The following is a 25,728-nucleotide window of genomic DNA, read 5'->3' on the forward strand; positions in this document are numbered from 1 at the left end:
TCAACAGGCAGTGAGCCAATCCTACTGTCTCCTTATGTATGTTTAGCATGTCTGAATATGTTAACGTTATTCAACATATATAGGATCACTTTATTATTCTTGAGCCAAGCAGATCAGACAGAATGTAATTCAGACATAGTTATTTATATTTGCATTCTGGTAGTTGACATTTAGTTGAAGGCAAAGATTTATCTTCATAATCAGGGGGGAAAGTAGAAATGCAATACATAAGAAAAAACAAAGTACAAACCACTTCATATACATTTATAATAATTGTGCACAAAATAATTTGCAGTACTCCAGAGTCTGAATTTCAGCACATTTCAAAAATACATTCGGTATCTTTAAAGGGTCAAGTTCTCCCCATGTAAATCGAAACATGCTTACCAGGTATCCAACCACTCAGGGCTCCTATTTGTGATGAGTTCATGGGAGCGACTGGACTCAATCCACAGAGAACCCTGATGATTTACTAACAGTTGCTTCCAAAAGAACTGAACAGTCAGAAAGCACCTGCCATCTTAGCCCATGCCATTCAAAACTGCATTTTTTCTTGATGAAAGAAAATGCCTTACGCTAATTTTCCATGTGACATTCTTAGCAATTGGATTGCCTCATACTTGTCAAATGTATATCTGACAAAATGTCCATAATATAGAAATTAGAATACCTTACATTTAAACGTCTGTGCAAATCAAAATGCAAATGACAGCATACTAACCTGAGTCACTTGGCAAAACCTCTACACTCCAAGCTTCGCTTGTTGTCTCTGATATGGTAGAACCAGTGCAGGGGTCAAGAAGCACTGACCCTGACCCTGGCAGGCACAGTAAACTGCCTAACATGTTCTCTGCTGCTGCACCTGTATAACCAGTGGGGAGCAAAGGGTTAACAAAGGTCCTGATGGAGAGCGCAACAATAACGGAGAAAAGCCAAACACTAACGCTCACGAAACCTCTCTACTCTAGCCACGAGAAAGGAGCCAAGGTAAGAGCAATTTCAATCAATAACACCACAAAAACGCACATTTCCCCTGTGGTCACAGTGACACGAGCTCTTTTTCACCCATTGCCTCCTGTGCACCTTGAACTCTCCGTAGAGAAAACACATTGTTGGATCAAGTCATTTCAACTAGCTTTCACCTTGGTTTTTCAGCAGATTTTGTGTGTGTCCCTAATAACTCTCTCAATTTTATAGTCCTACAAGGATTAAAACCACTCAGACATTTAACCACATCGAGTTACACTGGCCGAAATATGTTCTCTTCTGGCACATTAGCCACATATTCAGAGCAATAAAATGTATTTGCAGGAAAACACACCACCTCTGCAGTAGTTGTTTAACTGCAAATGCAGCTTATTGCTGAAATACAGCTTACTGCCAGAAAAAATACTAAATACTTAGCATCTGAAACAAAGTAATATAGAAACCAATTAAGAAATCTATTTACACTACTTAAAAATACATACAGGATTAAACATTACTGTACACCTGTGTTAAAAATACTCAAGTTCTGCCCTGGCTGGCAGATAATTTTTTAAAATTTATCTTTATTGTTGAAAGTATTATAAATGTTCCCTTTTCCCCCCATTGACCCCCTCCACCCTGCCCCTACCCCCATGACATAATTATAAATATAATATCTGAACATAATGGGGAAGGGGATAAAGGGCAGTGGGTGGGAGAAGCGATGAAACAAACTAGCCATGTGTATGAGTGACTGTCAGAGCTGAGTGATGGGTACACAAAGTTTATTACACTATTCTCTCTTGTACTTGCCTGAAATGTTCCATGATTTTTCAAAAAATGAAGAAGGTATCTTTCAGAACTCAAAGAAGGGTGAATTTTAATGTTTGTAAACTGTGCATCAATAAACTTGATGTAAAAAAAGAAAAAGACAAACCTAGTTACTTTTCCACCCTCACCGGTTTGAAATGCTTGCCCAGGTTGCGGGCTCAATCCCCAGCAGGGGGCGTGCGGGAGACAGCCAATCAATGATTCTCATCATTGATATTTCTCTCTTTCTCTCCCTCTCCCTTCTTCTCTGAAATCAATAAAAATATATTCTTTTAAAAACTAGTTACTTTTTGGAACTGAATTAATACTTCCAGAAGTAAACGCAATTTTTAGACTCTCAGTATCATATTATTCCCAAAGATTTTATGGCTATAATCTGTCAGAATTTTCATTTTAAGGTAGGTGTTTCGTCTCTAAAGAACATCCTAATTATAGACTAAGAACATATACTATGCCCTACAAACAAGACTAGACGAGAAGCTAATTCAAAAGACTGGTTTTTCTCTTTTGGGGGTTGGGGGTGAAGTTAAATGTAGACAGAAAAAAACATACCTATATTTAAGTAAAGAAAAACTCCATGAATGCCTGGCTATATGCAGCTGTCTCAGTTTCCTAGTTAGGGCTAACACACACACCACATTTGTCAGAGCACTGAAGTTCCCTCCCATGAAGGGTGGTGGACATGAAATAAGCAATATTCCAGAGACATTAAATAGCAATTACCTGCAATTTCTTGCAAACGATCTTCGTCAATGTTAGGGTCAAAATCACTTCCCAAGACATCTGTGCTCCAGGTCTCACTCACTGTTTCTGATATGTCCCTATCATCCGTCAGTCCCATCATGTCACGGATTTCAAACTTCCTCAGCTTATCATCGAGATTATCCTGTGTTGTGGCTATCAGAAACAAAATTAAGCATTTAAAAAATGGTAGCACAGCTATGATTTCTTTTTTTTTCTTTTTTAAATTAAATCTTTATTGTTCAGATTATTAGTTGTTCCTCTTTTTCCCCCCCATAGCTCCCCTCGACCCGGTTCCCACCCCCACTCCACCCTCACCCACCACTGTCCTCATCCATAGGTGTACGATTTTTGTCCAGTCTCTTCCCGCATCCCCCACACCCCCCCCACCAAGAATAGTCAGTCCACTCCCTTTCTATGCCCCTGATTCTATTCTATTCACCAGTTTATTCTGTTCATCAGATTATTTATTCACTTGATTTTTCGATTCACTTGTTGATAGATGTGTATTTGTTGTTCATAATTTGTATCTTTACCTTTTTCTTCTTCTTCCTCTTCTTAAAGGATACCTTTCAGCATTTCATATAATACTGGTTTAGTGGTGATGAACCCCTTTAGCTTTTCCTTATCTGTGAAGCTCTTTATCTGACCTTCAATTCTGAATGAAAGCTTTGCTGGATAAAGTAATCTTGGTTGTAGGTTCTTGGTATTCATCACTTTGAATATTTCTTGCCACTCCCTCCTGGCCTGCAAAGTTTCTGTTGAGAAATCAGCTGACAGTCGTATGGGTACTCCCTTGTAGGTAACTGACTGTCTTTCTCTTGCTGCTTTTAAGATTCTCCCTTTGTCTTTTGCTCTTGGCATTTTAATTATGATGTGTCTTGGTGTGGTCCTCTTTGGATTCCTCTTGTTTGGGGTTCTCTGCGCTTCCTGGGCTTGTAAGTCTATTTCTTTCACCAGGTAGGGGAAGTTTTCTGTCATTATTTCTTCAAATAGGTTTTCAATATCTTGCTCTCTCTCTTCCTCTGGCACCCCTATAATTCGGATGTTGGTACGCTTGAAGCTGTCCCAGAGGCTCCTTACACTATCTTCATATTTTAGAATTCTTTTTTCATTTTGCTTTTCCGGTTGGGTGTTTTTTGCTTCTTCATATTTCAAATCTTTGACTTGATTCTTGTGATCCTCCGGTCTGCTGTTGGGAGTCTGTATAATATTCTTTATTTCAGTCAGTGTATGCTTAATTTCTAGTTGGTCCTTTATCACAACATCGAGGGTCTCACTAGATTTCTTGAGGGTCTCATTAAGTTTATCAGCAGTTTCTAAAAAATTCTTGAAAAAGTGTGGTTTTGAACTCTATATCCAGTAGTTTGCTTTCCTCCATTTCTGTCATTTGTGTACTGTTTCTTTGTCTCAGCATTTTTTATGCTTCGCTGTGTCGATAGAGTGGCTTTCTGTGCTAGGTGTCCTATAGGGCCCAGTGGCTCAGCCTCCCCAATTACCTGAGGTAGACACTCTTGGTGCACCCCCTTGTGGGCTTTGTGCACAGTCTTGTTGTAGTTAAGCCTTGACTGTTTTAGGTATCACTGGGAAGAATTGACCTCCAGGCCAATTGGCTGTGAGAATCAGCTGTGTTTATGGTGGGAGAACTTCTGTGCTGAAGACACCCTTCTGGGGCAAGACTTGCTTCAGGAGGGCTTTGGTGCTCACTGAGTCTGCCCCCTGAGTGTGTCCCTTATGGATCTGAGGAGTTGTAATTGGATGGTCCCTCTATGACCACTGGGTACACTGGCTCTTGGATCTAAGGAGGTGCTAATCTAGCCTCTGCCTGAGGCTACCCAGCAGAAGCCAGCTGTAAAGCAATGCAAGTTGCTGTGGGGCCTTGAGCCAGCTGCAGTTTGTTAAGTAATTTTCAGATTACAAAGGGCTGGGCCTTTTATATGCAGAAGCCTCCATGCACGGCTTGGGCGGGGCAGGGCCCCAGGGGATCAACAGGGCGGGCGGAGCGAACAATATGGCTGCTCTCAGTCCTGCCCTCAGAGGCCCCAGCAATCGCTGTGAGGGCCTCCGAGAGAAAGCTGCCCTTGAGTTCCGACCGATGCCAGACAGTCCCGTTTCTCCCATGTGAGTCTGGGTCTCCAGAGACTCGCCCAGAACTGGAGCTCAGAGCTTGAGACTCCCTCCCGATTGAAAAAGACAACTGTGACCTCAGCCGCCAGCCCTCTCCGCATGCACCTCCGCACCTTTGTACTTTACTTCTACACCGCACCTCCTCTGAGTCTCGGTATGCTTTTCTCTTTCCTTCTAGTTGTAGAATTTCCACTCAGCCAGCCTTCCTGTGGTTCTGGATGATGTCCGTTCCGTCTTTTAGTTGTATTTTTGAAGTGGTTGTGCGAGGCAGCAAATCCGGTGTTTACCTATGCCGCCATCTTGGTTTCTCTGATTTCTTAATCGAATTCGAAGAACTTTATGTCTTCGAACTTCATTTTACATATTTTATAATTAACACGGGGTACATAGTACCAAAAAACACTGAATTATTCCCCCATAGATGTAGGCTTTTAAAAAAACTCCCCAGGTAATTTTTATACACACTAAAGTCTAAGAATCAGTCTCGAACCCAGTTGAGGGCATCCCAGAAGGACACCAGGGATCTTTAAATAAATCCAAGGGCCCTTTTCCAATTAATCTTCCTAAAGCACAACAGGGACCCAGCTGTTCTTCAATCCTTCCCTCATACTATTCCCCTCCTTGGGAGTTCCTGGATAAGTACCTGGTTTGCCACCTCTCTGACTTGCTTATACCATACCTTCACCTAGAATGCCTGATCTCCAGCTTCTGCCCATGCAATGCCAGCCAGGCTTTAAGGCTAATATTTTCTTCCAATAAGCTTTTCCTGCACTTTCAACCACCATATCTCGCACTCAGAACGGCCACAGCAACTCTTATGATACTTCTAATCATTTGTGTACCATTCTCTCCCTATTCCAGATACCTTGAGACCTCAGGTTTTACCAGTATCTTTGTATCTCTGAAAATTTTAATATTACAGAATTCAAGAAATTCATTTTAGTTATTCTATGTAATTCAAGTCTAAACAATTCACTTACCAACTAACCACATCTTTAAGAACTGAAGGAACTACGAGTAAGTGCAAGTTTAATGCTCATTATATAATCAAATGTATTCTTACTGCAACAGCCAGCTTACATGGCAGCACATCATTCACGTGGCAACCAAGGAAGTTCCTGCCACTTGAGCAGCTGTGTCCACACCAGCTTACCTTGCTCATGCTCCAGGAGCTGCAGCGCATCAGCCCCGTTACTCCCCGAAGGTCCTGCTCCCAGTTCCGACACAGACTCTCCTTCCAGGTCAAGAGAGGACACGGAATTGGAGCGATTGGAAGGACCTAGAGAAATGTTTCCACTGTAAGTGAGCCATCATGCAATTTTTCATGCCTTGATAAGGCACTAATGATAAAGACTAAAGTGCTTTTATACTGCTTTTATACCTTAAAAATATATATGCCCTTTAGGCCAGTAATTCTGCCTCTAGAGAATTATCCTAAGGAACAGTTCAAAAACTCATCTAAGGTTGCTTAGTTCAGGGCTTCTTGTAAGTGGAAAGCAGAAGCAATCTACATCTTCAATCATAGAAGAATGTTTAAATAAACTATGAAAGAAAACAGCCATTAAACACCATGTTATCTAAGAATGTTAAATCATCAAGGGAAATGTTACTGTTATATTGTTAAACAAAAAAAAGGTTACATAACAGCACAACCTTAATCTTGCTACAAATGAACCAAAATGTTAACTGTTATTAACAGAATGATGAGATTACAATGATTCCATTTCTTTTCAGCATTTTCTAGAATGAAACTGTTACTTATGCTTTGAAAAATTAGAGGAAAGAAAAAGTTACTACATTTTATGCTTATTTTAAAATGTTAGTAAAGTTGAACTTATTAAAAAAGTCGCTCTTGCCCTGGCCAGTTTTCTCAGCGGTTAGAGCGTTGGCCCCCAGACTGAAGGATCTCGGATGTGATTCCAGTCAGGGGCACCGCCTCGGTTGCAGGCTTGATCTAGGCTCGAGCCTTGGGCCCCGGTCGGGGTGCATTCAGGAGGCAACTAATGGATGCTTCTCTCTCTCTCTCTCTCTCTCTCTCTCTCTCTCTCTTCCTTCCACTCTCTCTAAAACTCAATGGGGGGGGGGGGGGATGTCCTCAGGTGAGGATTAACAAAAAACCAAAAAGTTGATCCTAGCATATGGAATGACATAGTCTTACTTCCTAATCTTGCCTTTAAATTTCTTTTTTATTCCTATTTTCATTTTATCTTACTGCTTCATAAAAGGTGTGAGTGTGTGAATATGCAGAACATTAGAAGTACACACAACATCCTGAAACACTAGTGAGTCCATTCTTTTCCATTTAGACATGCATCGCATCCCTCTAAAGGAGCTCTACTCATTTTGGTATATATCAGCGTTAGAGAAACAAAACTTGGTATTATTCAAGTCCCAGTGAAGACTCAGACCTTCTCCATTTTTTATGACCATCAGTCTCTTGCAATCTTTCTCTAACATTTTTTTTCTTGCAATCTTAATTTTATTCAAGAAAGAATCTTACAGCCAACTGTTCAAGATCATTAGAGGAAAACTTCATTAGTCTCCTCAGTCAGGGGCACAGATGGTATAATTATAATTTATAAGGCTCCTTTAAAGAACACAAAACAAAACATTACTTGAATCACACAACTCCTTGAATGAAGTAACCCTTCACCTTCAGATATTCCTTCCAGATTATCACTGCAGAGGGAAAAGCGCAAGGTTTTATCAGGTTTACCGTGGAGTTTGTTTTCATCGACAGGGACATCTCCTTGTCCTCCATCCGAAAGTTGCATGTTTAGGACCTAAAAAATAAAATGCCATTGGTTTGTCACAACAGAAAGAAAACAAACCACAGCAAATGCATATTTAAGTTATTTTTAACCTAAAATTATTTTTTAATTAAAATCAATCTACAAGGTTCTGATCAAGCATTAAGTACCGCTAGAAGAGAAGTGTAAGTATCGGTGAGAAAAACTGAAACTTTGCCCTCCCATCACCCGATGGGTGCCAGAGTTTGAACAGGCCTAGAGAGTGGTATGAATGAACTGAACAAAGGGATCATTTCCCTGCGTAGGAATACGAACTGCTGTCTTCAAGGCTGCCACTGAACTGGGGTTTGGGGACAGGTAACATGATAAGGTAAATGCACAGAACTCGCTGAGTGGCATTCAGCTGTTCGTTTTTTCCTTATTAAGCATTCCCATGGTTGTTATGTTTTTTATTACATTCTAGGCTTCCTAAAATGTTGATCCTGACAGTTTTTGTAGCTCATTCTTTGTGTGTGTGTGTATAGGGACAGAGTATAGGACTTTGACAGTTCTCTTTCCTATGAGTAATGTTATAATTCCAAACATAGCCAACGACCATCATCACTTTAACAACCCTGTAACTGGTCCCTTATTCCCAGGCCACGACTAGTTTTCTTGAATAGTAAGCACTCACTTTTGAATGTAATATGTTGCTTTTTTGGGGGGGTGGGGAGAGTCACAATATATGAGGAGGGGTTCTACCTTTAGAGAGGCAAGGTTTCTTCTTTCCCTTTGCCCCTGTCCCAAGCTCTTGTTTACAAACATCTTAAAAATGATTCCCATACCCCCAATCTCATTTCTTCAAAATATTTTACACTTTTAGTTTTTTTTCCACAGTTATCTCTTCCATTTCTTCCTGACCGGCCAAAGGAAAGAAAGTACTTCTAAAGAATGTTCAGCTCTTTAAAGCAGGAATACCACTGGAATATCATTAGATAGAAAATAAACATAAATCACTTCCTACAGGTCACTGGAAAAGTCTCTTCAATTTCCATACCACAATTTCCTGGCTCCCTGGCTCTTCTACTATTAGGAAACTTCCTTTAGGTGTGGCCTGGCCACCGACTACAGTGCCATAAATGCACCAACGTGCAGGGCCTCCAGCACTGTGCACAGGAAATTTAGCACTAGATGGTGCATCCTGGTAGGCCCACTGACGATAATGAAAAATATTCACTCAACGCATAGTGACTGATAGAATCAAGGGGCCATTAATTAGAAGAATAGAATCCACATTTCTAAACACTGGTGGCTATGAGTTAAATGTAACAATACATGCATACCTCATTTTCTGACATCATCCCTGGAGTAAGCTGGGGACCTGTCCCTAAGGAAATGACCAGCACTTCCTCGGGCTGCACCTCTGGGATGGTTTCTTGAGATGATCCTTCATGGTCCATATGTAAGTCCATTAGCACATTGGTGCGGCTTCTGCTCCGAGTTGCTAATAAAAAAAGTTAAATTAGCCAATTTAGAGAAAAAGATAAAATGAAGAAGATGGCGCACTAAATACAAAAATATTTTTATTAATGTAGAACATTTGCACATGCACACACACAAAAGGAATGGTGAAAATATGAATAAGAAAAAAAACCCTGTATCTTCCCAGTTAATCTATTGATGATTAATACTTATTCTCCTTTAAAACTGATCACCAGAAACAATGGCCCATGTTCACCTGACAGGGAGTGACACACAGATGACCACACCTGCAGAACAGCGAACATGTCCCCATCAATTTAAGACTTGGGATGACAAGAAAAGCATTACCTACCTTATTTCTTATCTGTTCAAGACACTTTCAATTATTTCTCCTATAAAATGATTTAACTGCCACAGGTCTCCCATACTAATAACTCAAAAGCATTAGAAAATTTCATATAGAAATCTGATAGCTATATAAAGTAATGTACATTAGTAATTAATTAGGTAACTATTGAAAAACCAGAATCCGTTTTTGAAAACACACTGTTTTCCTGAAATGCATTAACCTCTTTCCAAAGATAAAGGAGTGATTCTTCTATGTTTGAATACAAGTTTCCTTTCTGCTTACTGGAAACATTCTAAATTAATACAGAATCTAATTATTTGGGGGTGTTTTCCCCTACCTAATACTTTTTCCTAAAATAATTCACCCTATAGAACTTACAAGAACTTCAGAAATATTTGGGTAGTTGATAATAATTTTTCTGTGAGTTTTAGTCTTCTGTGATAAGTTTCTATTTTCTTTCAGAGGTCAATAAAAATTCAATGCAACCAGAAGACTAACTAGAAAGTCTACTTCAGTGCAAAATAATTAAAAGTACAGACATAAAGCAAAGCACTTTATAGTAACAAGTCTTTCAACTTCACTTTGAGTGAAAGCTGACCTACTTAAAGACAGAAATATAGACAATCATCTTCTCTCCACAATGCTGTTGATGTGTTGATTAATAACTCTTACTTTCAAAATTTTAGGGCACACGTCAAAAGTCAGGTTCACCTATCTTCTACTGAATTGTGAACTTAAATTCAGCTTCATGAACTTCATGAATTTTAAGTAACAAACCTCATAATTTATAAAAATGCAAGTGACCAAAATTCATGTAACACAAAGCAAAAGCAACATGCACATGGAGCACACTTTTATAAATTATTTCTTAAATAAGAGTTATACAAGAAGAGTAAGAACAGCCTATTACCCACCAAATGGGGTTACTAGAGTAATATGAGCTGTAAGATTGGTGGCTGAGGAATCCCAGGCAGTGATGGCTGCTAACTGATGTCCTGGGTTGCGAAAGCATTAAACAGAAAGAAAATCAACCCTCTGAATAATGGACACATTTTTTAAAATATGAAATAAATTCAATGACCAAGTCACATGACTATACAAAATACTACTGGAAAAACTGAAATTTACTTTCCATTCTACCCATATTTAATAATACTTCTGGAAGTTATGAAGTGGAAGAACTAATGTATAGCAGTGAATATGGAGAAAAAATATCTAATATACCAAAAATCACTTATTTCTTCATGCTGAAATAGTAAAAACAGCCTATAACATTAAAAATCATTGAGTGTCAAATTTTTTTTTCTATTTTTAATTCTGAAAATTTACATTTTGGAATGATGAAAGCCAAACACTTGAAGAATATGTCACATTCCTGTTGATGATATTATTTCATATTATATTAAATGTAAGGTAGATTAATTTTAAGAAACTGATAGTTCTTTTTTTTTATTGATTTTTTTACAGAGAGGAAGGGAGAAGGATAGAGAGTTAGAAACATCGATGAGAGAGAAACATCGATCAGCTGCCTGGTACATGCGCTTGACCAGAATCGAACCTGGGACCCTTGATTCCGCAGGCCGACGCTCTATCCACTGAGCCAAACCAGTTAGAGTGAAACTGATAGTTCTTAACACATCGGCTCATTCTTCCAAATGTGTAAATTATAGTAACTACAGCTGAGCTCCTCATTATCATGAAAAAAAATGGTGCTAAACTACTGCATTCCCTCGGCCTAAACACTCTTTCGCTGCCTTGTCTACTTTGTGGAACACCCTTTCGTCCTTCAAGAGCAAGTGCAGGCTTCACCTGCTCCAGGGTCACCTTCTCTAGGTGTCCGGTAATCCTCTGTGCTCATCTCCATCAAACACAGTACACTGAAGGGCAATGGTCTCTTTTTGTTTTCCCCAACTAGACTAGGGCAGCTAACTTAAAGTACAGACATGTCCTAAGGTCTTTATATCCCCAGTGTCTAACAGTACCCTATCTGCAGGACAGTGATTATAAAACCTACTCTTTTAGTGGATTTTTTGCATGTAGATTAAATGAAACACATTTATAAAGTGCTTACCCAGTGTCTGGTACATAATATATGCTCAATTAAATTTTTGGTGCATATCTATAGATAATAGATGTTTACTAAGTGAAAAAATGTAAGCCTAATTCTTAAATAAATGACTAAATAAAATAGGATTTTTGCTTTATTTTATTAAAAAGATTGCTCAGCTGATATAAGACTGATTATTATTACTTTTTAAATATATTTTTATTGATTTCAGAGAGGAAGGGAGAGGGGGATGGGGAGAGGGAGAAAAAGAAAGAGAGAGAGAGAGAGAGAGAGAGAAACATCAATAATGAGAATCATTGATCCGCTGCCTCCTACACACCCCCTACTGGGGATCAAGTCCACAGCCCGGGCATGTGCCCTTGACCAGAATTGAATCTGGGACCCGCAGGCCGATGCTCTATCCACTGAGCCAAACCAGCTAGGGCAAAGACTGATTATTAATAGCAATAATGAAAAAAATAGTACCTATGTAGTTTCAACTTTACTGATAGAAACTTCTAATATTATTTTATTATATTATTCAGAACTTTGTAGAAAGGACGGGACTACATAATTCAAATAATGACTGGTTGTAACAACTGACACTTTCAAAATTTTCCAAGACAAGATACTAAAATACAAAGCATACCATATGTGGCATGATTTCAATTAATTATGAAAAAGTACATCTAGATAAAGCAAAAGCCTACTGCTAAACCTTAATTAATCTAGTGCAATTGTAAAAAACTGAATTACTACCAGTAAACATGAAAAAAATGTTTCCAAATTATTTAAAACTATATTTCGAAACACTGAGCAATAACAAAGGCTAACAAAGTAGTATTAAATGTAAGGCAAAGCCCAATATGAGAAAGTCTCTTTACCTATAGGCAATCGATTCTTTTTATTTGCTGGAGTGGTTGCCGGAGACAGCTGAGGAGTATTGTAGGGAGTCATTTCCAAACTGCTGCTTTTCCCTGGCTTTGCCTGGGGTAGGTTAGCCAATAAATTGTCAAGAGCCATTCTATCTTCTCTCAGTTGGTCTCCAGACATCACACTCTTCATAAAATTCACCTGGCAAAAATAAAAGGACATTAGCTACTGAAATCAATTTTTCATACCCAATATATATTTCTGACACAATGTACTCATCTATGACTTTGCCCATGCTTAGATAAATGACTTCTGAGAAAATCCTATTAAAGAATAAAGCCATTACCAGAGTAATAAGCTGACTGTAGGTTATATAAACCACAGTTCTGCTCAATCCTTCCAGAAGATTAACAGAGGACATTGGAGGGGTTTCCACTGCACGGCCCCCAATCACAACATCAAGGAAAGCAGCAACACAGCTCTGTTAAAACAGGAAAAGATCACAGTGAAAGACCTCCCCTTTAAGATAAGGGAACAAAATTTCCGATTAAGGTGGACAAGCATGCAAGAAGTTTTTCTTCTTAAAAATGATATTAAACCTAACCTTTAAAAAATTAAATTCTCTATGAATTGATACAGAATAATCTCTAAGATACTCTGGTGCTAGAAACAAACATGATACAGAAGATTATACACTATCTCACCATTTGTGAAAGGAAAAGATGGGTGATCGGGAAAATATATGAAGGAATTTGCTGGTATACATGTAGAACTCTTGAAGCATACACAAAAGACATGTCAATAACCTTTTGGGGAGCCCTAACTGGTTTGGCTCAATGGATAGAGCGTCGGCCTGCGGACTGAGGGGTCCCGGGTTCGATTCCGGTCAAGGGCATGTGCCTTGGTTGTGGGCACATCCCCAGTGGGGGGTGTGCAGGAGGCAGCTGATCGGTGTTTCTCTCTCATCGATGTTTCTAACTCTCTATCCCTCTCCCTTCCTCTCTGTAAAAAAAAATCAATAAAATATATATATAAAAAAATAACCTTGCCGAAACCGGTTTGACTCAGTGGATAGAGCGTCGGCCTGCGGACTGAAGGGTCCCGGGTTCGATTCCGGTCGGGGGCATGTACCTGGGTTGCGGGCATATCCCCGGTAGGAGATGTGCAGGAGGCAGCTGGTCGGTGTTTCTCTCTCATCGATGTTTCTAACTCTCTATCTCTCTCCCTTCCTCTCTGTAAAAAAATCAATAAAATATATTAAAAAAAAAAAAATAATAACCTTTTGGGGAGGAAATTAAGGCTAGTAATCAGAGGAGGAAGGGATATTTCACTGTATAACTTTTGAATTTTATAATAGGTTGAATGTAGCCTACTCAAATATGATTAAAATTTTATTTAAATTGAACAATACCGCCCTAACTTCAGTGGATAGAGCGTCAGCCTGCAGACTGAAAGGTCCCAGGTTCGATTCCGGTCAGGGGCGTGTGCCTTGGTTGCAGGCACATCCCCAGTAGGGAGTGTGCAGGAGGCAGCTGGTCAATGTTTCTCTCTCATCGATGTTTCTAACTCTCTATCCCTCTCCCTTCCTCTCTGTAAAAAAGCAATAAAATACATTAAAAAATAAATAAATAAATTGAACAATACCATACATACTAATTTATGAAATACACTTAAAATTATATAGTTATTATTTGATTTAGTGACAATATTTAAAAATTAAACTTCCGCCGAAACCGGTTTGGCTCAGTGGATAGAGCGTCGGCTTGCGGACTGAAGGGTCCCAGGTTCGATTCCGGTCAAGGGCATGTACCTGGGTTGCGGGCACATCCCCAGTAGGAGATGTGCAGGAGGCAGCTGATCGATGTTTCTCTCTCATCGATGTTTCTAACTCTCTATCTCTCTCCCTTCCTCTCTGTGGAAAATCAATAAAATATATTTTAAAAAAAAAATTAAACTTCCTAAAATAAAATAATCTTATTTTTTTATTTTTTATTGATTTCAGAGATGGAGAAAGAAACATCAATGATGACAGAGAATCATTGATTGGCTGCCTCCTGCAAACCCCCTACTGGGAATCGAGCCCAAAACCTGGACATGTACCCTTGACTGGAATCAAACCTGAGACCTTTTAGTCTGCAGGCCATCGCTCTATCCACTGAGCCAAACGGATTAAGGCAAAAAATAAAATAATCTTAATAGCTCCTTGGTTCTCATTACAATAGCATCTCCTCGACACTTCTATAAGTGAGAATTAGTCATCTTTAGTGACATTTGCCATTAAGCTGCTGATCCAACATTATGTGCACTATAGCTATACCAAGAGTCAATGAAAGACTAATTTATACAATACCTAAGGACGAGATTTAAGGAAGGGAAAAGTTAGGTTTGCTAATACTTTGGCAGAATTTTCTATAAACAGTATTTCACATGACATAGTATTCACTCTTACTTTGTCAAATTTTCCAAGACTTCCCTTTGTCCGGGGATCCCCCTCTTCAGAGCCAGTCATTGCTAACTGCTGCAACAGGCGGCCAACCTGCAACCCAAAGCAGTGGTGGGGAGACACAGGTTATAGATACCAAGTCCTCTCTCTATGAAAGCACTTCCACTCTATGCTAGTGCATAATAACACTTATACACCTGACCAGACATACAAAATAGGGTCCCACCTGTGTATCCTGTCAACACCAGTTTTTACTATATTTAGAGTTATACAGTATAAATAGAAGATTTTGCTTTAATTTTTCGTTAACATATTATATCAACATTAGGAAATAAAAACACAACACCTTTGTTTCTGATGGTGTACTTTTCATATGCTCAGAAACTTTAAAATTAATTTGTAAAAGCTGACTCAAACTATTTCAAGTTACTGTTAAGTACTTTACATAGTTCATAAAGTACTCCAGGTAGATGTTTTCTTTTCTAAATTTAAATGCAAACAATTTCTACAAAACATATGCTGTTTGGAAAGTAAACTTCACAGAGCAAGTTCCTTACTGCCAAAAGTGAACTGTTAACCCACTCTCTTTAAAGACACTTGGCTGAAAGTTAACATCATATAGCATCATCTTCTTAATATCTAGGACAATCTCCCCATTATTGCTCATTTTGAAAATATGTGATTCCATTTCTGTTAGAATGACAAAAATAAAAACTACAACTACATTTTCATAAGAATAAATTTAGTATTTCACAGATGAAAACAAATTTTTATTTCAGGGATTTCTGTATAGTTAATTGCTCAATATCCTGATCTGATATCATAAAGAAACTTATCATTTAAAAAAAAAACACCACTCATCCAAAGATAGATACTATTCCAAATAAACTCAGTCTTTCTTCTTCACAGTATTTCTGGGTGATTAGACATGATTAAAAGATTTGCTTAAGAAATAATAACATGCTGAAACCGGTTTGGCTCAGTGGATAGAGCATCGGCCTGCGGACTGAAGGGTCCCGGGTTCGATTCCGGTCAAGGGCATGTACCTGGGTTGCGGGCATATCCCCAGTGGGGGATGTGCAGGAGGCAGCTGATCGATGTTTCTCTCTCATCGATGTTTCTAACTCTCTATCTCTCTCCCTTCCTCTCTGTAAAAAATCAATAAAATATATTTAAAAAAAAAAAAAAAAAGAAATAATAACATGATTTCAGTACTTCAAATAATTAGGGGGGGGGAAAGTGTTAATACGGGTCCAAACATCCTCTTTCTGAGTTTATATTTCAAACTTTGGAGACTTTAGAAAGGTTGGTTAGTACATATATGTAGCATGTCCAGTTCTTAGGGTAGCATCCTATAATCAAACATGTTAACATTTCAACAGAAAAACATGAGTATTCATCAGCACTAAGTGGAATAACAAACAATTATAAATAGCCTGTTAGTTCAGGCTGGGTTTTGTTACCAAATGAAGTAAAATGATTCGATTTTCAGTCATTCAGGATTTTGAAATCATGGGAAGAGAAAATCTAATCATTCACATGTATGAGGACTCCAGTTAAAAACTAACACAAAATGTTTTATGACAAGAATATTTTTAAATCCCAATATGGCTGCTTTTATGTCTTAAGAAGCACATATTGAGGACAGTCTAAAGAATGAGGACAGGCTGGAATCTATGAATGGTAGTTGTCATCACATTTTCTGTTCCCACCCCCACTGCCTAATCAATTGATTTTAAATTGAATGCCATATAAATAATAACAAAAGCATACCTGCATCAGATTGAATCTTGCCACCTCATTAATAGGAGCGTCAGAAATTATTCCGTACTGTTCTGGATTGACAACTGCAGGGCAAATGAAGCAGGCCAACAGGAGATCAGTGCACATTGCCCTGACCTCCCCAACTTCCAGTCTATCTACACAGGAGAGGGTTTTGTACATCTGTGACACGATCCACCTCAAACTATGTGGAAAGCAGTATGTGTTCTGTTTGAGATAACCAATAAATTTGTTCACCAAAGTCACTAGTTTGGCCTCATTGGAATCCACCATCTCTTGAACCTTTTGCCTGAATCTATCTGAGCCTTTCTCTCCAAAGAGTTTTTCCTGTTGAGATGGGGAGAATCTCTCAATTAGTTTATTTGGATCTGTTTCCAGATGATCTTCATCTTCCACAAGCAGTTGCATGATTGGCTCATGTAAAGTAGCTGTGAGGAAAAGTTTGGCAGAAAACAGTCCTTCAGAAAAAAGTTTAAATAAGATGCTGAAGGCACAAGTTCCTCTCCTCAAAAGTCGCCTGGGGTTGTCACTTTCTTTAAGTTCAAATTCAATCAAGTATCTCAAAACCTGAAGGAGGTAGCTTTCATCTTCTTGCATAATGCAATTGCCATAGAGGGAGGTAAAAACTGTGTATATAACACTTTGTGTGTTCTCCTGATTAAGTTTCTCTCCAGCAACCAGAGAGGAGGCAATAAGACGAGGATTTTCCCTTAATCGACTCAAGAATTCTCCATAAGCAGTCTCCTGAAATCCCAATTGCTTATATCCATCAACAAACTGTGTATCTTCCAAAATCTTGGCATGTTGGCAACATTCAGCAGGGGAAGCTTCAGCACTAAAAAATGAGCAGACAAGCAAAACAATAAAATGAACAACAATAATAATATCAAACATATACTATATGAAACATGGAATGTGAATTGGTTACAGTCCCAACGAAATCACTCATTGCTAAAATCTTTCAGACCATGACCATCTGAATGTGTAAAGAAAGAAAGAAGAAAAAAAGTACAAACAAAAACGAATTCCTCATATTGAATCAGGCTCAATGAAAAGTACCAAGAAAGAACCATTATTCTGATTTCTTTCATCAAAGATTAGTCCTGCCTCATTTTGAACTTCACATAAATGGAATCATACAGAGTATGTACTCCTCTGTGTCTGGCTTCTTTCCTCAACATTATGCTTCAGTACCACTATTCTTAGAGCTAAAAACTGCTTCTTGGAACAACAGAACGTGAGGTATTAACACAGTGAAAAACAAGGTTTCTAAAACTGAAAAGCAGATATACAATAGCAAAACATGGAAATTTACATATTAAATTATGTTAGAAGAAAAGTAGAACAAAGGTAACTTACTGTCTACACTGATAAAATGTATATGTGTAAAGATACAAAATTAATTGGTGTGGTATAAAATACTAATGCTTAAGTTACAATTCTCCATAACAGTGTTAAGTGACTTAAAAGAAACAAAACAAGCAGACTCACCTTAATGTTAACTTAAACTATCTTAAAGCAAGCACTTTGTTGGAAATAGATTCATTTATTTACAGTTAGCAGTTAACACAGAACGATAACGGTTTATAGAAGACCTCAAAATCTCGTATTTACCTGGTTATGATAAGTCGATCCAAATTAATTCTCTGTTGCTTAGCAATCCATGCTGTACGATACAACTTTTCAGCTGTCTTAAGTACATCTGCATTGAGCCTCTGAATGAGCTGTTTCTCAGAGTTCACATATAAGCGTTCCTGCTTGAGGTGATGGGCCAGAGTATGAATATCTAACTTCACCATCTTCAAATGTGGAAAAGGTACAAAGGCTGATCACTAAGACTGCAAAAACAAATTTTAAAATGTTACGTTACTAAAATTGTTTACCAAATCAAAAGGGATAGAATACATTAAGAATTGCCCTGGCCGGTTTGGCTCAGTGGATAGAGCATTGGCCTGCGGACTCAAGGGTCCTGGGTTCGATTCCGGTCAAGGGCACATGCCCTGATTTCGGGCTCTGTCCCCAGTAAGGGATGTGCAAGAGGCAGCCGATCAATGATTCTCTTTCATCATTGATGTTTCTATCTCTCTCTTCCTTTCCCTTCCTCTCTGAAATCAATAAAAATATATTTAAAAAAAAAAAAAAAAGAATTAAGCTACACGCCCTGGCTGGTGTGGCTCATTTGGTTGAGTGCCATCCTGTGCACCGAAAGGGTGCTGGTTTATTCCTGGTCGGGCACATGCCTGGGTTTCAGACTCACTCACCAGTGGGGGGGCGTGCAGGAGGCAGCTGATCTATGTTCCACTCTTACATCAATGTTTCTCTCCCTCTCTCCCCCTTCCTCTAAAAGTCAATAAAAACATCTTAAAACAAAAAGAATTAAGCTATATTTAGTAGCATGGTTAACTCTAATTTTAAAGTAATCCCTATATTTACTGTATTAGAGAAGCATTATGGGTTCAGTAAAGAAAAACTGATAAATACAGATAAGGAAAAAGCAAAGCTCCTAACAAGGCCACTGCTCAGAGATAGCCACTGCAAAAACCTTGTGTAGATCCTTTAAGTCCAGTGTCTACTTACTAACACTGGCGTTTTCTTGACTGCTCTTTCTCACTGCAGTCAATCACCACAGTCTGTTGACTTTTCAGAATACATCTCAAATCTGACTACTTCTCACCACTCCATCATCATCTCTCACCCGAAGCTCCATAACCACTACTTCCTAACTGGTCTCCTGCTTCCTTTCTTACTAGAGTCTGTTCTCTCCTTGGCGTAGAGTGGTACCCTTCCAACTCCATCAGATCACTCTACTCCCTCCTAGGAAGTCCTCAAAGCCTCAGCATCTGCTGTCCTCTGTCTGGAAGGCTATTCCTCCTGATACCTTTGCAAGGTTACTGCATCAGGCCTTTACTTCACGCAGGCCTCTCTGCTCAATAGCTCTTTAAGAAGGCCTTCTCAAACAGCTCTTTCTGAACTAGAAAATACCACTTCCTATTCCTTCTCCTGGCCTTTTCTAAAGCACTGCCCCATCTAGAATTCTATCACAGATACCCACTTGCATGCTCATCACGCTTAGAGCATGGCTCCCACCAGAAGGTAAGGGCCACCAGAGCCAAGGCTTGTCCGTTTTGTTCACTCATAGCTGTAATTTCAGGGCTGAGGAGAGGGCCCGGTTCACAGCAGGATTTGAATAAATATTTGCCAAAGGAATGAATGCTATCACACAATTCTTGTTTACCTAGTAGCTAAAATAGCACACATATTTTAAAGCATTATTATTTAAGCTATGCCCTTAAACCTAGAATGCCTGCCAGACCACAAATGCTTTATATCAACAATAGAAGTGCCTGTGGCCCAGGGAGCAGAATACAACGCTGTGTCCAGACAGCAGGCAGTCATTAAGTTAGAAAAATACTTCTCATTAAGAATTAAGCACTATGATTGTATACTCGTAAGTTGCTATGAGAATAAAGCTTTAATGTTCTCACCATAACAACACAACAAGAAAATGATATTATGTGAGGTGAAGGATGTGTTGATTAAACCTTATTATGGTCAACATTTTACAATACATACTTGTATCACATTATGTGCCTTAAATATACATTATATTTCAATTACATCTCAATAAAGCTGGGGGAAAGTGGTCCCAGCCAATCAGATTCTTACGTGCCCTTAATGGACCTATTTGGAATTGATAAAATATAATTTGTAGTGAATTTAGATTTGAAAAGAGAAGACAACCTAGACCACAGAACTTTCAATGTGTTTAGAGATCCAATGAAAATGTATCCATATATATATAAAATAAATATTTTGGTGCTAAGACAAAAAAATTTAAACATTATGGCTCCAGCTGAAAATATATTTAAAACCACCTTATTTAAAAAAGTAGATTTAACAACTTTTAATTAAGTTTGGCTTCAGAACATTTTTAACTTTCTTTTATTTTAATGAACAACTGATGACTTGGAAAATTTCAGATATTACCATCTAATCTGAATTTAATTACTTTCAAAAAATACTTTCTTCCTCAAACAGATTGTCAAATTGCAGTGGGAAGGCCGGGGAGAGTAGGGGGGCAGAAGGGGGGGTAAGAGATCAACCGAAGGACTTATATGCATGCATATAAGCATAACCAATGGACACAAGACACTGGGGGGTAGGGGAGGCCAGGGGAATGTCAAGGGTGGGGGGAAAAAGGAGACATATGTAATATCCTTTGTAATACTTTAAGCAATAAAACAATTTAAAAAAATACTTTCTTGTACCTTATCAATTCCCTAGTGAACTATGCAAAAATGTTATTCCAACTCTTCTAGATGGTTACAGCCCCCTACTACTTTCCTCTCAAAGGATATAAATATGACTACTTCACCAAGACAATTCACTACTAGTCACAAGGACATCTGTGTACGTTCCAAAAATTGGTGACATGCATACATACACATATATATAACCTTACTAACTCAGTCTACAGAAAATGCATATGACTTTGTAGACCAGTGGTTCTCAACCTGTGGGTCGCGACCCCTTTGGGGGTCAAACGACCCTTTCACAGGAGTCGCCTAAATACATCCTGCATACCAGATATTTACATTATGATTCATAACAGTAGCAAAATTACAGTTATGAAGTAGCAACGAAAATAATTTTATGGTTGGGGGTCACCACAACATGAGGAACTGTATTAAAGGGTCACGGCATTAGGAAGGTTGAGAACCACTGTAAATGTAGACTTTCATGTGGGAACTTTAAGATCCTCTAGGGGGCTCTAAGTCCACAGACTAAGCACAGAATCACTCATCAAATGGTTGTAATTATTAGAAGTAGTATAGTTAATGAAAGCAGTACTGAAATGGGCCCTTAAAGATCTGTATGCTTCATTCATTAGTTCTGCTACATTGGGTACATAATGCATATCCTCTCAACCTCAATTTTTTTTCATCCACAAAACATGGACATGATATCTACATTTGTTTTGTGCCTGGTACAAGCAACGTATTAGGTACTAGGGATCCAAAAAAGGATAAAAACTAGTGTGTGCCTTCAAGGACTTTTTAATCTACTAGACTGAGACAGACATGCCAATAAATGGCTGCCCGAAAATGTTGTATTATGCTACTACTTATAGACTACTACTACTTATAAGACTACATTGTAGAGTAGGGACAAGAAAGAAGAAACGACTGAGGAGTTAAATACCTGCACCTATTCTTAAAAGTCAAGTTCTGCAGCCATAAAGAGGATGGTAGGTGGGGGTAGCATTCCAAACAGAGGAAGCCAATCAGCAAAAGCACAGAGATGTGTAACATAGAACATATTTAGAGCACAACGTGTGGCACACTACTTTGGGGCACATGTGTTTGTTAAGAGTCAGGTGGGAGAAGGCGAGGAAGTGTATAATGAGAGAGAAGGCTACAGAGACAGAAGGTACGTTGAAGCTAGAGTTAAGAGATTTGGATTTTGCACTGTAGGTGATGGGAAACGAGTTTTAAAGGGAGTTAGTATGGTTAAATTTGTATTTGAAAACATAAACTCTGGCAGTAAGGAAAAGGATCAGGAGCCCTGGCTGGGTAGTTCAACTGGCAAGAGCATCGTCCCAATACGCCAAGGTTGCAGATTCAAACCCCAGTCAGAGCACACACAGGAATCAACCAGTGAATGCATAATAAGTGGAACAACAAATCGAAGCTTCTCTTTGTCTCTCAAAATAAAAAAGAAAGAAAGAAAAGGATGAGGAGGTGGGGATGAGTGAGGGGAAATGGAACTAGATGAAGACAGATTAAGAAATTGTTGATACACAAGAAGTGTTGCAGTAGCAATGGAAAGAACAGGACAAAATTGGGAGATATTAGGAGGTAGAAATTATGAGTTTTGTTGACATCTACATATGGGGAAGGTGAGGTAAAAGTTTCCCACTCTGGGAACAATGGGGGGTGTGATGTTCTTCACCACACTGAGAATTTATATGAGAAAATGCTTTATAAACTGAAAACTGTGCCTGGTATGGTTCTAAGAATTTCACACACTTAACCTTTATAATATCCCTCCTGAGACAGGTACTTGCAGCTTAGGAAACTGAGGTCAGAAATGTCAAATAACTTGTGCAAGGCCACACAGGTGAGAGGTGATAGAGATAGTACACTATTACCCTAATCTCTACAAGAACGACTCAGAAATCCTGTGGTTAAACAGGAAAAGATCTTATTTTTAAGAGATGCACACACAAGTATGATGAAGTGTTATAATTTCTGCAACTTCTAGTACATGGTTCAGAACAAAAATCAAAAGTAAAACTTAGCCAAAACCGGTTTGGCTCGGTGGATGAAGCGTCAGCCTTCGGACTGAAGGGTCCCGGGTTCGATTCCGGTCAAGGGCATGTGCCTGGGTTGCAGGCATATCCCCAGTGGGAGATGTGCAGGAGGCGGCTGATCGATGTTTCTCTCTCATCGATGTTTCTAACTATCTCTCTCCCTTCCTCTCTGTAAAAAATCAATAAAATATATTTTTTTTAAAAAAAGTAAAACTTAAACAACTGTTGAATCTGGGTGGTGGGTATATGGTGATCACTGTACTATCCTTCAAAGGTTTCTGTGTATTTGAAATTTTTCATAATGAGAAACAGGAGAAAGTATTTTAGAACTTCTCAAATGGTGCCCTTCTTGCTGCTCTAATACAATTTAATTCAACAAAAACATGACTGAGTTTTTGCTGGTACCTAGCCAGGTCCTCTAATCTCAAGGAGCTCAACCAAAACACTGTTCAAGAAGAGAGGACACATTAAATGTTTCCAATGCACTGCAAAATATGAACCAATGTATGCAATTTAGAAATTAAAACCTTCAAATGTAGCTTCAGTTTAAAAATTAACACTTGAAAGTTCCACCTAATCTAAACCAGAACTCACCTTCCAAACCCTTCAATAGTCCCCAGTGTCTTCAAAGACATTTTTGTAGAGACATTTTTTAAAAAATATGGAATGCTTCACGAATTTGCGTGTCGTCCTTGCGCAGGGCCATGCTAATCTCTGTGTCGCTCCAATTTTAGTCTATGTGCTGCCAGAGCGAGCACTGTAGAGACATTTTATTTTATTTTATTTTATTTTATTTTATTTTATTTTATTTTATTTTAAATATATATTTTATTGATTTTTTACAGAGAGGAAGGGAGAGAGAGAGAGAGTTAGAAACATCGATGAGAGAGAAACATCGATCAGCTGCCTCCTGCACATCTCCTACTGGGGATGTGCCCGCAACCCAGGTACATGCCCTTGACCGGAATCGAACCTGGGACCTTTCAGTCCGCAGGCCGACGTTCCATCCACTGAGCCAAACCGGTTTCGGCTGTAGAGACATTTTAAACAAAACTAGAACATCAGACAAATTTGCTAAGAACTTTTTCTTTAATCAAGTCCAAAAATTATAAGCTTTATTGCTTTTCTTTCTATAAGCAGGTCAGAATGCTGTCAAATATCAGGTAGTGGCCTACTCTCCAAAACAATACTTAAAAACAAGTTTTCACTGATTGTTATTTTTTTAGAGAGAGAGGGGAAGGCAAAGGGAAAGAGAGAGAAACATTGCCAAGAGAGAGAAACATCGATTGGCTGCTTCCTACATGTCCCCTACTACCCAGGAATGTCCCTTAACCAGAAATCAAACCACAACCTCCTGGTGCACGGGACAATACCCAACCCACTGAGCCACAATGGTCAGGGCTCTCTAGTCACAGGAATCCAGACAATTGAAAAGAATTTCCTAATATGCTTCTCTGCTAATTCTTCTCTTTCAACCTCTCCTATGCTGACGGGTTAGTATTTTCAAAGCACTTTGATATAAACCTCTCCAACCCCTCCCAAATGCCAGAGTATACTAAATCATCTGCAGAAGTCAGAAGTGAGCCTGTGTGCTCAATTACGATCACCCCTTGATTAATTCTCCAGACTTCCAACAGCAGGATTGAAAAATGGAAACCCCAGGAAACTTCACATGTATGTGGCAAGATCTCTCTCCCTTCCATCGACCCCTACAGCCAACTCCATCAAAATCTACCCTGGACCACCAGGTCTTAATTTAGCCTGATCTGTATTTCTGTCCAGGTCAATCACAACAAGAATCTGTATTCCTGAAATTTGCAAACATTCCCCAAGCTAGATAATTTCTTTTTGGAGTGGTCAAAAATAAGACTTTTAAAATACAGAATATTAAATTCAGTTCCGCTTATCACATTTCTACAAAATAAAGTTTATTACACCCATGCAAGTTAAATCAGATCTTAAGCTTTTTAACTCATATTATGAACACTTATCACTGAGAGCCCAAACTGACAAGATTTTAATGGGGAGATTTTAATTGAAAGAGCAAAGTGCACTGGGTTTCTAAATCCTTCCACAATGGCAAACTAAGGCCTACGGGCCAAATTCAGCTGGCTGCCTGTCTGTATACATAAAGTTTTATTGGAACAGAGTCATGCCCACTTGTTCATACATTATCTAAAACTGCTTTCATGCTACAGTGGCAGAGTTGAACAGTTGCCAGAGTCCATATGGCCCACGAAGCCTAAAATATTTACTATCTGGCCCTTTACAGAAAGGGTTTGCCAACGCCTGATAAGCAAACATGCCTACTCGAACACAGAGCACAGAAAGGAAGCACAGCCTGATAGGGTGAAATGTGTGAATTAGAAAAGCATGAAAAGTTCCAAGGAGGATACACATTACAAATGTTAGCAACTGTGCCTGAACAAACTCCTGTGACTCAAGAGAAGGACTCTAAAGTAAGACAAAGTTGTTTCAAATATTTTATGGAATAAGAATCGTGTTTCGCCGAAACCGGTTTGGCTCAGTGGATAGAGCGTCGGCCTGCGGACTGAAAGGTCCCAGGTTCGATTCCGGTCAAGGGCATGTACCTGGGTTGCGGGCATATCCCCAGTAGGAGATGTGCAGGAGGCAGCTGATCGATGTTTCTCTCTCATCGATGTTTCTAACTCTCTATCTCTCTCCCTTCCTCTCTGTAAAAAATCAATAAAATATAAAAAAAAAAAAAAAAAAAAAAAAAAACAAGCTGAAGGAGAAAAAAAAAAAAAAAAAAAGAATCGTGTTTCATGTTTTCTCTGTTGAAAATGTCTAATTAAAGACATCCTAAGTTAATGATAGGCATCTAATAGTTCTAAATTCTAAGTATCAGCCAGACTTCAAGTAAACAAACTAATCATCTCTTTATTATTCTAGTAAGTCCAACAATAACTTTTTTAAAATATGTATTTTTTAAAATATGTTTTTATTGATTTCAGAGAGGAAGGGAAATGGAGAGAGAGAGATAGAAACATAAATGTTGGGAGAGAATCATTGATTGGCTGCCTC

The 25,728-nt window shown here is 38.7% G+C and overlaps 1 protein-coding gene and 1 non-coding gene across 17 annotated transcripts in view; both read right to left on the minus strand.

The window, feature by feature from the left end:
• Positions 1–25,728, minus strand: part of GAPVD1 (GTPase activating protein and VPS9 domains 1) — a 58,590-nt gene that overhangs the window by 20,107 nt on the left and 12,755 nt on the right. For 8 of the 16 annotated variants that reach the window (XR_004971150.1, XR_004971151.1, XM_036329650.1 and 5 more), the window contains exons 2-11: positions 17,985–18,208; positions 16,362–17,205; positions 14,595–14,681; positions 12,492–12,626; positions 12,157–12,346; positions 8,738–8,898; positions 7,319–7,448; positions 5,819–5,944; positions 2,521–2,694; positions 722–862 (exon numbers count right to left, since the gene is read on the minus strand). Coding sequence is in view for 14 of the 16 variants with exons in the window: in XM_036329650.1 (XP_036185543.1) it covers positions 722–862; positions 2,521–2,694; positions 5,819–5,944; positions 7,319–7,448; positions 8,738–8,898; positions 12,157–12,346; positions 12,492–12,626; positions 14,595–14,681; positions 16,362–17,205; positions 17,985–18,169 (2,173 nt within the window). In the remaining 2 variants the exon portion in view is untranslated. Of the gene's footprint in view, positions 1–721; positions 863–1,852; positions 1,876–2,520; positions 2,695–5,818; positions 5,945–6,169; positions 6,208–7,280; positions 7,449–8,737; positions 8,899–12,156; positions 12,347–12,491; positions 12,627–14,594; positions 14,682–16,361; positions 17,206–17,984; positions 18,209–25,728 lie in introns of those variants that run through there. The other 8 variants (XM_036329657.1, XM_036329653.1, XM_036329656.1 and 5 more) reach the window with 6 other exon arrangements.
• Positions 23,339–23,441, minus strand: LOC118667856. Its single transcript, XR_004971432.1, has one exon. It is a non-coding gene; the product is annotated as a U6 spliceosomal RNA (small nuclear RNA).

Source organism: Myotis myotis, unplaced genomic scaffold (assembly GCF_014108235.1).
Source record: "Myotis myotis isolate mMyoMyo1 unplaced genomic scaffold, mMyoMyo1.p scaffold_m19_p_12, whole genome shotgun sequence".
Taxonomy (NCBI): Eukaryota; Metazoa; Chordata; class Mammalia; order Chiroptera; family Vespertilionidae; genus Myotis; species Myotis myotis.